We start from the raw sequence: 16,849 nt of genomic DNA on the forward strand, positions 1-16,849 counted from the left end.
CTCGCCTCTCTTCCTCCCTCTTTCTCTTTCTCTCAATCTCTTTTTACACACACACACATGCACACACACACGCACACACACACACACACACACCAACTTAATCATCCTTCCTCCTCTCTTCATATTTCACACACACACAGACAAGCATGTGTGCACGCCACACTCACATAAACTCATTCATCTCTCTCTCACTCATCCGTCTTATGATTCTCCTCCCCTCTTTTTTCCTTCCTCCCTCCCTCTTTTTTCCCTCCTCCTCCTCCTCCTCCTCCTCCTCCTCCTCCTCCTCTTCTGTGCTCGCTGAGCTGAGCAGTCAGTGGTGGGACTGAGGCAAAGGAGGGAGGATAAAGCAAGAATAGACAGAAAAGAGAACAGAGGCACAGAAAAACAGATCATTATACAGCAAACGAGCAAGAGGCCGCTGAATGAATAACAAGGAAGGGATTACAAAGCGCATGCAGGACTAAAAAAAGGACGACTGAAGACTCCTCTCTCCCTCCTCCTCCTCTTTCTATCCTTCCTGTCACCCTCCTCCCAACTCTCTCAGAGGCTCTCCCTCCTCAGTTAAAGATGGCATGAGCACACTGTCACCCGTCCTCAGCTTGTGGAGCCCATTTGTTCGCCTCATCGCCTCTTCTTTCTGTCTCTCTGTCTCTCCTTCCTCCTCTGTTTCTTCCTCCACTTCTTTTGCTCCACACGGGTTCAGTTCAGAGGGTGAAGAAGAAGAGGAGGGGAGGGAGGTAGACAGAGGCTGACCTCTCCCCCTCCTCCTCCTCCTCCCTCCTCCTCCTCACACCCGCAGGGCCCACAGAGAGAGGAGAGAGCAGGAGCAGGGAGCCGTCTGATGACTTACACCAACAACGAGCTCCTTAACCCGGACGACCACAGCCTGACCCCCCTCCTGCCTGTCCGCCCCCTCCCTGCCTCCTCTAACCCGGACTCTTCTTCTTCTGCGAGTAGGTGGAAGAGTGATCCAGGACCATGTTTGGATTAAAGACTCCACACTTCTACCTCCCAGGTAAGATTCAGGAATTATTTTTTTTCTGTGAACTTCTCTGTGCTGGTATTCCTGGTCACATGGTTGCAGCAGAGAGTGAATTTCCCTTTCATTCAATCATTCTTTCAAGGCATAATTAATAGCTTGAGTGATGCCACATTGATTTACAGTCTTTTCAGGTGAGAAGAGATACCCAGTGCTTCTGTAGTAGTCACAGGTACTGAAGACACCGTGGTGAATCACGCTTTGGTACTAAAGTCAGGATTTGATCATTTTAAGACAAAGATTTCTCATCATTTGCTCAGTGTTGATCCAAAGATATATGTCTTGCCTTTCATTTTTTATTTTCTCTTTGCCACTATTGTTAAAGTTTTATCTACAGTTTGGATATCATCTATAATGTATAGACTACAGTATCTGTGTTTCTTCAACTGTTTTTATTGATCCTTTTATTGCTCATTTTCCCAGGCTTGTTGTTGTGCTGTCAGCATGGATTTTTTAAAATTAATTTTAGGCTTGATTGAATGAGTATGGCCTATACAGTGGACAAAAAAATAAACTTAAACATTTTTGAGTTTGGACTGTTAGTTTGACAGTAATCATGAGCTTTGTGAAAATTGTGATTGGTATTTTTTTCCTCTGTTTTTGGAAAATTTTTATTTTGACGGTTGATAGACTGATCAAGAAAACAAATCACCATTTAATCAACAATAAAAAAGAAGTTAGGTGCAGCCCTGAAATAAAATAACTGCCACGTGTCATGTGGAGCAGCAATGACTAGTTGATTGATTAGTTGTCAACAATTAAATCAATTGTCAACTCATTTTAATAATTGGTTAATCATTTTCAGATTCACATCAAATGGAGATCCGTCTTTGGCACTGGCACATTGGGACACATCATCCACAATGATACAAACAATACATAATAATGCCACTGACTGAGCAGCAGTGATAAAAGTGATTAATTGATTGTGAATCATTTTATAAGAAAAAAAGTCAAAATTTTCCGATTTCAGCTTCTATGATGTGAATATTTGCTGGTTTCTTTACCCCCTGTGACAGTAAACTGAATATCTTTGGGTTGTGGACTTAACAAGACATTTGAGGACATCACTTTGTGCTTTGGGAAGTACTGATCAACATTTGTCACCGTTTCTGGATTGAAAAAAAAAAGATTGATAGATTAATCGATAATGAAAGTAATCATTAGTGGAAGCCCTAGGTGTCATGATAGGCGTTTGTCTGTAACTCAGTTTTCTGCTCTGGAGCTTTTGTGGCTTTCCATCAGCTGAACAGCCTGGACGTCTATTGTCTGTAGTCTTCCAGGCGAGTGTGTGTGATATACAGGAGAGTGAAGCCGGTGTCAGTGTGGAGACAGGTGTGAGGTTACCTGAGAAAGGTGCTTAAACATGACCGATGGCAGGATGACAGAATGACACTGAAAAGAGAAAGGAGTGGTGGGGGAGGAGGGAGGGAGCGAAGGAGAGGTCAGCGAAGAGGCAGCGTGAAGAAGAAGAGAATTAAAATGAGGAAAGAGAGGGTGTGTAAAGTGGGATTTTGCTCATGAAGAAATGATATGAATGATAATGTCAGAAACAGAACGGCTCTCGCATGAAGTCAGACGTGTCTTCGCTCCCCCTGACCTCTGACCCTGGTCTCTGACCTTTGAGTTGTCTGGACCAGACGGTGGTCAATGATTAAAAACCCTGCTGTGGCGAGAGGTGAAGAGTGAGGGAGGGAGGGGGGGTGAGAGAAACAGAGGAGGGGAAGGAAGGATTGATGGGGGGGAATTAAAGGGCGGAGGGCAGATTAAACAATGTTCTTTGCCTTGTGAATCTTTCATGCTGGTTTTTGAATTATACATCTGCTTTCATAAATGATTGAATCAGAGTGATTATGTGCTGCTTTGTCATTGTTTGGATATTTGTGTATGTGTGTGTGTGTGTGTTTTCTATCTGCGCGTGCGTGTGAACGAGAGAGGAAGAAGAAGAAAATCTCTCCAGGAAGCAACAACCCCCCTCCTCCTCCTCCTCCTCCACCTCCTCTCCTCCTCCTCCTCCTCCTCCCTCCTTCCCTCCCTCCCTCCCTTCACTCTCGCTTTTATCCTTTCTTTTTTTCAGTTTCCTAGGTCTCGCTTAATGTCTGTGTTGTGTGTGTACTTTTGAACGTCTGCATGTACAAGTGTGAGTGTGCATGTGTGTAAATGGGTTTTTGTCATAGCTGGCACCTTCATATATGTGTGTGTGTGTGTGTGTGTGCACCTGTCTGCTCTGTTTGTGTTTATGTAGTTGTGTGTTGGTGTGTGTGTTCTCATCATTCACACACTGGAAGATGCCCCAGCCCCCCTCCTGGTCCTAACTGCCGTTGCTGTGGAGACAGTGTCAGCCACACGCTCGTTCCTCAATGATCATTTGACAATGTAGGGGGTGAGGGGTAAAGGATGTGCGTGTGTGTGTGAGTGTGTGTGTGTGTGTGTGTGTGTGTGCGATTACTGTGTGATTAGTCAGGGTAGAAGGAGTGGAGCGGAGTAAGGATGAGACAGGAATGGAGATTAGAGGCAACAATAGAAAATCAGGTTGATGACACATTTTATCTACATGAAAATCTTTCATAAAACCATCAAGACGGAGGAAAAGTGTGAGATAGGCGACATGACAGTAGGAGAGGACGTGTGTGTGTGTCACACATTGTTACCCAGAGCACACCATGACCTTAACATGGTATCATAAGGAAAGGAAAGTGGCATTTTGCTATCTCCCACTCTCTGGACCCCCTGGTGATATGAGCCACACACATTACAGCAGTTTACTGTTTCCCCCTCAGTGACTTGTCAGCTGATCGCTATTCAAATGTCTTTTCAGAAATGGTGTTTTCTGAAATCAGACTGTATTCCCAGGAGACAGTGCATCAGAGCTGCTTGGAGTTTTGCAAGTCACGAAACAAACAAAACCATCTTTTACTGTGTTTAAAGGATCAGGCTGGAAACATTCTATATATTTTTTGTTTTGTTAACAGATGCCGTGAAAAAGGCAAAAACCAACTCTGTGTTAGTCTGTCTCGACACACTTTTTCACTTACTTATCAGTGTTGGGTGTAGTTAAAGGGATAAATTTAAATTCGATCAGTATCTACTCACCTTAATACTTACTGAAAGTCGGGTTTAGCTCGTTACTCCATAAAACACTGCTGGAATTTCACAGGAAAACACTCTTGCAGAATCTTTCAAACAGTTGAAGCGAATGGTGACCAGTGTCATGTCTCAGATTGTTGTGGGAAAAATATGTCTGATGAAAAATGATAAAGAGAAGGACTTGATGGTGTCTTTATTAGGAGCAGGTAAAACAGTGTCTGCCCTTGAGCAGCTCCTGGTGCACACAGCACTGAAAAAGCACTCTAGTGCCTCCTGTAGGCAGCAACAAATAACAACCCTAGTACCCCAACTCAGCATCAGCATCGTATCAGTACGTCCTTCACATCTTAAGCATTTTTACACAATTTCCCTTCAAACATCACAAGCAGTTTTCGAATGGAAAAAAACAACAGAAAGAAAACATGAAACTCCTCCATACTGCTCATCTGGTGTAATCCAAGTCTCCCAAAGCCCCAACATGCTGTGCACTTGTGTGTGCACACCACACCATCACACCACACACACCCAGTTCAGATGGTGTGCATGAGGATGTGAACTTGGCTCAAAGCTAAGGATCTACAAGATTCAGCTGAAAAACATGGTGTAAATGACGTCTTTCAAGTCAACTTGGCATGTGGGGCATTAGAGACTTGGATTACACCAGACACTTTTATACTTTTGTACTGCTTTTCAATTTTTTTAGAGAATTAAGATGTAGGTTCACTACTTCCACTATAAAAGTAGTTAACAGTTTGTAAACTACAGTTTTAAAGTATTACTTTTAACTATTAACGTTATACCACAATGCAGAGTGCCACAAATATTAGCAACACAAACCAACTGCTAACATCAGCCTTACAGACCAACTGCTAATGCTAGCTACACAGAAGTACATTTAAATGTGCATAATTACAGCTATTAATCTAAACATGTATTCACACATAACAAAGGACAAAATATCTGGATAAACAATTGATAAACCTACAATGAACATAAAGCTTTATATAAGACCAAAGTACCATATTATTCACAATATTTTGACAATATATATTCACCATATTTGATTCTGAGGTAGTCCAAAAGCAACCAAGTAATCAAGTTAGGTTACATTACTTTAACATTGTAATCCTTGTATTAGGTTATGTTTTTACAGGTAGTCACTGTATCAGAATACTTTTTTAAAGTAACCCTCCCAACCCTGCTACTAATGATTTAAATCTTTCAAAATGGGTCATAAATATATACTTTTTTGTGCAAAAAAAGTATTTTGCTGAAAGAGCTGGGGACGTTTAAAAAATGTCAGTCAAAAAAAGAGTTAACAGTGTATTTGTGGGGACTATTTTCAGCTGCTAATTACTACACACTTTGTCCTCTACTGAGTATTTAAAGCCGTAGGACAATGTATGTGGGCTTAAAGCTTTATATTGCTTATATGTGCAAAGAGCTCCACTGTTGTCCAAAAACTATTTAAATCATCTGTGCATTGGGTTTCTTGTGGTGTACCTTCCTTCGTTGTGATGAACACTGTAGTTTATTCTGAATTAACATCAATACGTGTTGGTTTTTTGTTGGTTTTGGACCAAATTTGTTGACATAAGAAAAATAAAGAATATCATTGGATTTATCCGTTCATATTGTGAGCAGAGGCTCCGCAGGCTGAGATAATTCATCTCCAGTTCTCGCAATGTCAACAGGTCAAACCCAGCTTAAATGTCTGCATGAAGAACAGACACACACGCTGACATTTGTGATTCTGTCCATGTATGCATCCATTCACGTGCACACACACACACACATTATCCGCAGCGAGTCAATAGGGTGAGAAAGCTGGGTTGTTGACGGGTGTATTAGCCTGCCATATTTATTGGCTGCTGTGGTATTTTCGGGGGTTGGGTAGCTCTGTTCGACTTGACCTCTGCATTGATTTCCATGATATGTGTTAGAGCTACAAGGACACTGTGGCTTGTGATTTATGGCAGATGTCACATGAACGTACACACGCACACACACAGAACAACAAAGACCAACTCACACACACACACACACACACATTTCTCACTCAGCCTCAGGCTGCTGTACTGTGAGCATGGCATTTGATAACTTCACTCAAAATATTTTTCCTGCCTTGCACAGCAGCAGCAGCAGTTCTACATACACATATAAATGCTCATTTTCCAGACAGCTGAAGAGTAACAACTTCAACAGACTTGTAAAATGTGTGCGAATCTGGTTCTTCCATCCAGGTGTCATAAAGGGAAGAAGACAATTCAGAATAGCAGAAAATAACTCAGTAAAAACATATAAATCAACATGTAGCATAAATGACCAGCATGACTACTTATTTTGTGCTATAGACAGTCTAAAACTAGTCATCAGAGCTTGCAAAGACTTAAGATACCTTAGTGGTAGATTAGTATCCTTTAAGGGATATTTTGGATGTTTAGATATGGGTTACATGAGGTACTTATCGATAGTCATGGAGTGTCATGTGCAGCTGCAGCCACGCTTCAGCTCAAGATCCAGAGGCTCGCCTATTTTTTCTGTGTGATGCATGTGCTTCTCGGCAAAAATACACAGCCAAAATAATCTATTGATCGTCATATCAACATCATATCAGCAACATGACATGTTTCGCTACAGTTCCATGTCACAAACATGAAAAAATCAGGCGATGGGCAGTATTTTTCTTTTTGTTCCGCTCTCCTCTCTTTCTCCCTCCCTTCCTCACTCTCTGAATGAGTTGAGAAAAAAAATCGGAATTCTGAATACATCTCTTTTTTCCTCCTCAAATCTCTTCTGCAAACTCAATGTAGAAAGATAGGACTTTCAGCAGCCACAGCACAGAAGAAACACAACCCATGCATATAGTGTCAACCAGCCTTCATGTTGTGTCACATTTCTCTAAAGCCAGTATTCAATATGACTTTTGTCATTTTTTATTTTGCACTGACAGCTATGCCATTGTTATATGATCAAGTTTTGATTTGAAACAGATCATTGGTTTTATGCCCTGACATATGTCATTTACAATTATAAATTCTTCTTTAAACACAGTGTATGGTATCACATGTGATATGATAGCTGGTAAGCTACACTGTGTCGTCTTTGAAGTTTTGTTTTTTTCTCTGGACATGTGCTGGATGTCACAACTGAAATATGTTTAAGTGTACATGATATTTATAACATTTTCACTGCTTCACTTTGCTGTCAGACAGCCTTTCCAACAGGAATCTGCTGTTATATGAACCAAACAGCACTCTCTCCAAACCAACCAAACTCTATTGGTGAAATCAGTCATTTTTACGTCACAAAACATGGGAGTTGCTGTTCTACTGCTGCCTTGATCTATTAGTTTTTTGTTTGTGTTTTTGTGTGACATCATTGTATCCTTGCTATCCCTTTAAAACACCAGAGTCACACTATAACACCAACAAACAAACACATCGTGGCAATTATAGCTCATCAACTTGTGTTCTGTGAGGTAAAATTGCTGATTTTGCCAATGGAGTTTGGTTGGTTTAGAGAGAGTGGTATCTGGGTTATATAACAGCACTTTCCTGTCAGATAAGGCTGTTTGACAGCAAAGTAAAGGGATGGAAATTCTCTAAATATAGTGCTCACTTAAACTGATATTAATTTTTTTTAGGTCAACCTCTTTTAAGTGGCTAAAATACTTCTTGCAGCTGACCCTGTCAACAGAAGGTCATTGCCTCTCTTCCATGCTGCCCATCCATGGCCCTCTCTGCTTCTACCAACTAGCTGCGAGAGAACTGGCATCTACTTAATACGACTATGACTATGGATAATTACCTTATACAACCCCACTTCAAAAAAACCTGAACTATCCCTTTAATGTAACTCTCTTGCCTCTTTCTTTTTGTCTTTTTTGGCTGCTTGCCTCTCATTTCTTCCCTCCTTGTTTTTCACTCTACCTCGGTTAAGATGCCAGGTGGGCTCTGTCTCGTACGTGCGGCTGAGTGCTGCTGTGGCAGAGCCAGGATTCAATCTCTGCTTTTGAGTCTTTATTTTAAGTAGGACACGAGGTGTTGTGTGTATATGTTTTTAGTGGGTGGAGAAGCTGCTGGCACGCACACATGTGTGGCCATATTGCTGTTCTGTATGTATGTGGAGGAAGTGTGTGTATTCATGCAGGAGGAGAGTTGGGTGCTGCCTCAAAGGAAGCTGCTGTCAGGCTCTCTTGTGCTGTTAATTGTGTGTGTGTGTGTGTGTGTGTGTGTGTTTGCATCTTTGTGTGCATCTGCGTGCATGTTTGCGCTCAGGATGAAAAGGGGGTCGCGATGCTCCACCTCAAGGGCGCTGTTATTAATGAGATGAATAAAAGACCATGACAACAGCTTGATAACACAGAGGAGATAAAACACACACACACACACACACACACACACACACACACACACACACACACACACACACACACACATCATGTGGGAGCTGGGCGACTTTCTCTTGCCAAGAAGGAAAAAAAACAAGAATAAAAGCACAAAACAACCATAATCTATTTTTTATGTTTTCTACCCTCCAGAGACGGTGAAAATAAACCCAGAGACGGGGTGTAAAAGAAAAGGAATGAATAAAACAACGTGTTTGGTAATGTCTCAAGCAGAAAACAAACAAGTGAGCAAGGAAGCAACGCCACCCTAATTGGTCAAAGAGCTGGTGTCACTAATGAGCTCTTAATTAACAGAGGATTCACTTAATGCACATGTACACACACACACACACACACACACAAACACACACACACACACACACACACACACACACACACACACACACACACACACACACACACAAACACACACACTCACGCGGGCAAACATGCCTGTTCTGTGATGTTTACATTCATTTAGGACAAGCAGAGAGCTTTGATGTGAGATCTCACATGCAAGCACACATTCATGCAAACAATACACACACACACACACACACACACACACACACACACACACACACACACACACACATGCAGCCTGCCTGCTCACTGAGCTGGGGAGATTGGGATAAATGCCAGCAGATTTTGACCCGAGGTGATAACGACAACTCCTGGAAGCTCACACACACACAGAGCACACACACACACACACACACACACACACACACACACACACACACACAACATGCACATGCTTAGAGTACACAGACACACACCAACACGCAGAGTAAAACTGTAATAAGCAGCGCAGTGTATGATAACGAGCAGATGGCAGGAGGATTAGCCAAATGAAAATACAGCAGCTAAAATTTGCCGGCATTAATATCTTTTACAGGGAGGTGGACTCCTTCACACACACGCAGACAAAACACACACACACAGACAAACACACACACATCTACAGGGGTGAGTTAAACAGGGAGAGAGAAACTCAGTCCTCTGCCCCCGCTGGTCCTGCACCATCTGCATGTTCATGAACCATGTCAAAACATAATTGATTGAATGTGTCATTGTGTTCAGATGTGTGTGTGTGTGTGTGTGTGTGTGTGTGTGTGTGTGTGTCTGCAGGGAGGGGCCTCTACAGAGAGCAGGTTAACAGCAGTTAGAGGGCCGTTACCGTCAGACAGGACGTGTGTGCCTCATAATGCAGATGTGTGTTTGCGCATGCCTTCTTTGTGCAGAGCCACAGCAGCGCTGCAGCTGGGAGGGATGTGCAGTCACCACACACACAAACACACATACACAAAATCAATGATGTCGCTTCACTGAAGAGCCTGTTGATTGCAGGCACGGTTCAGTCTGCCACCTGGCCACACCATGTTAGCAGGTCCTCATTGAACTTACACATGTGACCACATACACACACAGGGGTTTCCCTCTCTGGGTTTTTAATTCTGGCGCCTCTAATATAGTCTGACTTTAATTGGTTAAAGGGTCAGCTCACCTAAATCTCAAAAAGGTAAAAAAAAATATTTTCTCACTCCCCTAGCATTATTCAGTATCCAGCCACACTGATACACTTATTTATTTAACTTATTTATTTATCAGGGACGGAGCACATTAATGAACATCAGTGTATAATACATGATGTATTAGATAACAAGTTAGTATGGGTTAGCAAGACTGCTCGTTTACATCCATCCTCCCAAGCTGTTACAGCTTGGATTTCTAGTCTCTTCCTCTGGGTAGCCAGGGGGTGTGTTAGAGTGTTTTTGTCACCTAACACTGTGTTTTGGCCAACAAAGTAGCAGCTATAGGCTAGGGTGGTGATACACAGCAACGTGGGCATTGATGTCAGAAGCTCAGGTGCTAAACCTCCTGGAACATGAAGGCAATGCTGCCAGCAGGAAAACTCAGTTTTCTTGGTCAATATAGCACACAGTGAGGAATTTAGATGTCCAAATGAAAAGTGTTTAATTTTCCCTTTAAAACAGAGCACAATTTGTATTGATAAATAATTTAAAAAACTAAAATAAATAATTAACAAAAACTTGCCAAAACCTAATCTAATGTGAGACAGATTAATTTTTGGGAGGATATTGATCATACTGATGCAGGTGCTCAACACTCCACCCTTACCTTGGGCAGTTTTCTTAAATAACATAGGTGGTAGAAAGCAGTTTTAATGAGCTGTTGACAGTGGGTTCTTAATATCCAGAGCAACCATGACATTGTTTCTGGAAAGACAAACTGCTGTTGAGTTTTTCTAATGTAATTTTTTTAAACTTATTTTTTTTATTTAAACCTTTTGGCACAGTACAGACCACATAATTAAAATAATGAGAAAACTTCCATCTTTGGTACTATGTGACATGTTCCTGTATGTACCTCTGTACTATCTTGTCCTATTATCAAGAGTGCATTACAGTCCATATTATCACAGCACTAATTCCAGATTATGCTATCAAAGTACTCATTAGAGATCAAGCTGTCAAAGTACCTATTACAGAGCATACTATCAAAGTGTCCATTGCAGTCATTGCAGAATTTGTGCAAACTCACTCTTTACTTCAAATAAAATTCAGTCTTCAACTTTGATAACAGCATACAGTATACATATCACAGCATACAGCTTGTGCAGGTACACCTGCAGACCGGCTGGTGTCTGGCATGCAGACGTTTTGTGGACAGCAAGTGGCACTAAGAAAAAAAATATACAATTAACAAATCAGGAAGCTGTCAAATATGTTCCCACATTCTGTTGCACACATACTGTATGTAGACACAGACACACACATCAACAGTGCAGAAACACACACGGTTACAGGGCACGTGTTTGCTCATGTGTGATCTCTCGCCACCTTGTTCCGCTTCTGACTGTATTTGCATAATCTGCATAATGATGCCAGCTTTAATTGCCCACGCCCAGGTAAGGGATCATGTGGTTAAGTGGGAGATCATAATTATGTAAATAATTGGCCTGACCACAGCAAGCTGCTCCTCTCTGCCACCCATCTGGAGAGAGAGAGAGAGGATGAGGAGGAGAAACATTATGAGAGAAAGATGACATAAATAGAGGAAAGAGGTGAAAGAAGGAGGGGAAATAGAAGGAAAGGAGAAGAGGAGTGAGAGAAGAAGGGGTACAATTTGAGAGGAGGAACATCTAAGAGGAGTGATGGTTGAGGAGATAAGTAATACGAGGATAATTGGAAAAAAATAGGAAATGTAAAGAGCAAAAAGGATGAAAGAGGCAACATTTCATTGTATGTTTAATAAGTTGAAAGCTTCAGATCTCTTATATTTTAATGTGATGCTTGATTTATGTTTCTCTTTTGTAGTCTATCCCCAGGAAGAAATGTCATCTTTAGCTCACACATAACACAAAAACACTCATACACAGCAATTTAAAAATTAAATAGCCTACAGCTCAACGTAAAGTCTGATTTTCTTATGTCAGTGTGCTTGGTACATGAAAAGACAAAACCTAATGATGATTTGAAGTATTGCCTCTGGAATCTTGATTTAGTCTGCTTCTCTGTGGTCATGGTATTCGCTATCAGCCGTCGTAGGCAACTGGACTTGATGTCTTGAAGAGGTTTCACCTCTCATCTGAGAGGCTTCTTCAGTCCTAAACTGGGGAGTTTTGGGTATTTAACCTTTTGTGGGGTCATAAACACCTCGAGAGTCATGTAAGCTGTCAGCACCCTGCTATCATTTTCTGTGCTCCTTCATGAACATGAGCATTGCTGCTGTGAACACTCACTCACTCACTAGAGCACAAAATGTGTATTAATCTGCAGTTTAAAATGAACCAAACAACAACTTTAAAAAACAATGTCCTTTTAATTTCTGTTTCTCAGGAAGTTAAAAATATGCCATAGTCTCCATCATCGATGGTCCAGCCCTTCCTCCTCCTGAAAACGCATCATTATATTGATTTATTCTTGATTCCCTGTACCAAATATTGTGCTGGTGTATAGTGGTACTTACTGATAAAAATACATGCATGACTTACGGTATATTTGTATAATTTGGTGTTCACAGCAGCCACTGTAGTCACAGAGTCTGTTCACAAGTTTGATATCCCCACCTCTTCCGTCATGTAGCAAGATGGTGACTGTTGAAGGCAAGAAGTGTCTAGCATTCGACACTTGAAGATCATGTGATATGATCAAAAGCTCCAGTAAAGCTACTAAACTAACTTGAGAGATTGTTTAGTCTACAGCTGTTCCCAAGATCATGAAGACTTTAAATTGAAATTGAAAACTGAACAAACTTTACATGAAAGAACCAGAACATAATATTTGTATAACTATAAATGTGAGGACCTTGAATTGACAATATTTACTTTCAAAGCCTTAAACGTCACCATTTACCTCTATCCTTATATCTTATCCGTGAAGTCTTAATGTCCCCTGAAAGACGGCAGGACCTGTGAGATGTCTTTATTTTAGAAGATTATAAAAAAATAGAAAGAAACACATGCATGCACGCACACATACACACACGCACACATACACGAACACACACACACACACACACACACACACACACATGCTTGCCACTGTATCCGCTGCACAGATGGTAAAGGCAGCAGCCCCTTCACACAGACAAAGGGAAGGTAATTCTCTCTGCAGGACGTGAACAGAGCTGGAGCTGGAAAAGAGCAGCACACATCAACACTCCCCTCCCTGTTTCCTCGTCTCAGCCCCGGGCCAACAAACATCACAGGAGTAAACTGACAATGTGTGAGTGAGCGTGTGTGTGTGTGTGTGTGTGTGTGTGTGTGTGCGTGTGCGTGTGTGTGCACGCAGCTGAAATAGGCTTGAGGAGGAGAGACAGGGAAAATAAGAGAAGAGGGGAGAGAGGGAGAAAATGAGAGAGAGATAAAATGAAAAAGAGAGGGAGAGTGTAGAGAGGGAGGAGGTAATAAACAGGATTAGTGCTTATCTTTACAGCACTGTGTGTGTGACTGTGTGTGTGTGCGTGTGTGTGTTTTGCCTGAGGACAGAGTGACTGACTCCAGCATTACCTTTGCCAATGCGTCTCCATCCCCAGGTATCTCTTCTCTCTGGACTCCCTCTGCTTTGTGTGTGCTGCTGGTACACAATGTACTCTGTATGTGTGTGTGTATAGATAATATGTGTGTGTATGTCTGTGTATGTGTGGGCATGCGTGTCCCTATATTAAAACCACACTTACTCCGACTATAGTGTGTGTACTTTGAGGGTCTGAGTTTATATGTGTGTGCAGGGCTGAAAGTAAATACATGTACTGCACTGTTTGGTGATACACTAGTGATTCTGTTCTGCTGTGTGTGTGTGTGTGTGTGTGTGTGTGTGTGTGTGAGTGTGTGAGTGTGTGCCTGAGGATAAAGAATCTACTTGCCTCCTTGTTGCCTCTGCAGTTTGTCTTCACTGTCTGAACTGCCAGTAAATCTGACTACAGAGTGTGTGTGTGCACGCACATGAATGTGAATATGTTATTCGGGAAAGTACAAACAATGCGATGGAAACAGATATTTCTTCTACCCGGTATTTCTTCTGCTCGTTAGTATTTGGGAAAAAATAATAGCCAAAATGTAATGCAATAACATCAAGAGTACTAGTTTTTATTTTATATCTGAATACTTTTTGACACAGGTACTTAATTTTTAAATTATAGTGTATTATTATATTAAAGGAGCAACATGTAAGACCCTAGTGTTCAAAATGAGTACTGCAGTCTAAATAGTGAGTTGGGGCCATTGATTGTATATTAAAATAGGTTGAATATCTACTTAATGTACAATCTATGGTTGAAGCAAGTTGTTTCTCCCCGCCCCCGTCCTCTCCAGAATGAAGCTCAGGCAGGTTGCCTGAAGGCTGCAGGGGCAATAAATATGAGTGCAACATTAAACTCTGACGCTGACAAGTGACAACAAGTCCTACACTGTAAGTGACCAGCTGTTTATGATTGTCAATGTAAAGCTATGCCCATTATCCTGAAAACAAAAGCCCACTGCTCTGAAAATACACAGTCTGGAGTTAGAGTTCAGTGACTGGCTGCTTTACTGCCTGCCAGACTCCATTAACATAATGCTCAATTTTACCATTATAAACAACAACATTTGTCCAATTTAACATGACTTCCAGTAAAAAACACACTTTTGGTCTGCTATCTGAGTACAGATACAGAGACAGATAAGTTTGTTGGCTGAACAAATGTAGATACAGATAATGATGTGTGCACCTCTAGTTTGTGTGTGTATGTGAATGCTCAGAAGGTGTGTTTAGTCGCCATTGTAATTCCTGTCCAGCTGTGTAGCGTCATTGTATGTGACAGTGTTTCTGTGTGTAATCTCTCTTCTACCTGACCAGAGCTAACAGGCTGCTACAGCGTCTCACTTTCACTGGATGGGGAAGGAGGAATACATTTAAATAATCAGCGGTTTGGGTTCATGGCTGATATTATGCCTGGCTGCTTTTGTAAATGAGCATCTGTGTACGTGTGTGTGTGTGTGTTAGTGTGTGTGTGTTCATGTGAGAGCAAGTGCATCTGTTTTTAAAGACATCTGTGGATGTCTTGCCGGATTGCTCTTGTAGCACTGTACTCTTCCTCACCGGAGATGAATAGACAGAGAGCAAGAAAGCAGGAGACAAACTGTGTGTGTGTGTGCGTGTGTGTGTTTGTGTGTGGCTGCGTCTGCATATAAATGTGTGTATGCTTGCGTGTGTGATGGATAGAGGGCTTTATGAGAGAGGAATAGGCTAATGACCAGGTCTCCAGAGGCAATAAGATTCCTGGAGCTATTACTGCCGGAGTTCATAATGGCCTCTGTGCTTGGCCTCTTTTACACGCTGCTTAATGGGGGATCCTACAGTCCACCGCCAAGTCTAACCCACCCAGAGAATACACACACCGCTGCGCGCTTTGACCCCAACTCTACTGCACACAAACACACACGCAGAGGCACATGTTCGACCAGGTTTATCTTCTCTTTCATGCACCTGTGGTTGTACACACAAGCTCATGTGTACATTTTACAGTTTATCTTCCTCTTCACACACACATGCACGCCCTCATGCGCACACGCACACACACTCACTATACAACCTGTATAGGTCACAAAGGATGGAGGTGAGACACCCACCTCAGAGAAAACTGAGAGTGTCTGCCTGCAGTGCACAGCCAAACCATAAATCATGTCAGGCACACTAGTCTCTGCAGACACACACAAAGACACACACAATTCTTGTTCACTCCCCCTCTTTTCTCTTGTGTAGGTTTGAGTACAAGAGAGAGGGATTTGGGGATTATAGGGGAGCCTCACTTTTTTCTTTTCTTCTTCGTTGCTTCCTTCAGTACTTGTTGTTTCCATAGAGAGAAAGTGGGGAAGTAGGGGGCCGCTAATCTGCGTGCATGTGTGTACAAAATGTGTGTGCGTGTCTATTAGGGTGTATGCGTGCCAGCTTGTGTTTATGCATGCTTGTGTGTGTGCGTCTTTCATCACTGAATGGATCTCAGGGAAAGACTTGAAGGAGACAGTCTATTCATTGAGGAAAACATCAAGGCTGTTTGGTGTTACTGTGTGTCTGGCATCTTAGAAATGCAAGAGAGGAAGAAGAGAGGGAAGAGAGGGGTGTGTGTGGGGTGGGGGGGGGGGGGGGGTAAAAAGTGAGAAGGAGGAGGAGGATGGACAAGGTAGAAATCTGCACTCGGAAGCGCAAATCGATGCAAAACAGCTGTTAAATAGCTGCAAAGTGGAGCAGCTGCTGGGGAGATGAGGAGGAGAGAGGGATGGGGGAGATGAAGGGAGGAACGATCAAGAAAGAGAAGCAGGAAGACAGACAGACAGACAGACAGAGAGGCCCAGGGGACATGTTGAAATATTAGACTAAATGAAGCAGGCAGAGGGAGCTTATATGGTATGATGACAGATGAATGTTCATGAGTGTTTATAACTTGATACTTCATACAGTATCATTAGTAAATATCAGATGGAATTCACTAGAAAAATACAATCATTATTTTCTCCTTATATGTCTATAAGAATCTAAGACCATTTACATTCCTGAGAGATTTAATGTTAATGTTAAGGCAATCAGGCATGCAAACTGGTCAGGGGTGAAAAAAGGTGAGAAGGATGAGTGAGCACATAAAAACACGGACCGCCTTAAAAGATAAACTACCAAATTGTTTGCTTCTTTTCAGTAACTTTTAGGATTACTCTGGTGCTGGTCACAAGCTAAGAGAATTACAAGACTGAGCAAAAATAAACTACAAAGTATTAATAAATAATAAATGTTTACATTCTGTAATGCATGCATGAGCTAGCTTTTATCCAA

At 41.9% G+C, this 16,849-nt stretch overlaps 1 protein-coding gene across 1 annotated transcript in view; it reads left to right on the plus strand.

Moving 5' to 3' along the window:
- The first annotated feature begins 318 nt into the window (after positions 1-318).
- Positions 319-16,849, plus strand: part of LOC146316407 (genetic suppressor element 1-like) — a 48,063-nt gene continuing 31,532 nt past the window's right edge. Inside the window, exon 1 of the mRNA XM_084733992.1 lies at positions 319-1,018. Within this exon, the coding sequence (XP_084590118.1) occupies positions 982-1,018 (37 nt within the window). The 5' untranslated portion in view covers positions 319-981. The remainder of the gene's footprint in view (positions 1,019-16,849) is intronic.

Source organism: Lutjanus erythropterus, chromosome 13, assembly GCF_056507025.1.
Source record: "Lutjanus erythropterus isolate fLutEry1 chromosome 13, fLutEry1.hap2, whole genome shotgun sequence".
NCBI lineage: Eukaryota > Metazoa > Chordata > Actinopteri > Lutjaniformes > Lutjanidae > Lutjanus > Lutjanus erythropterus.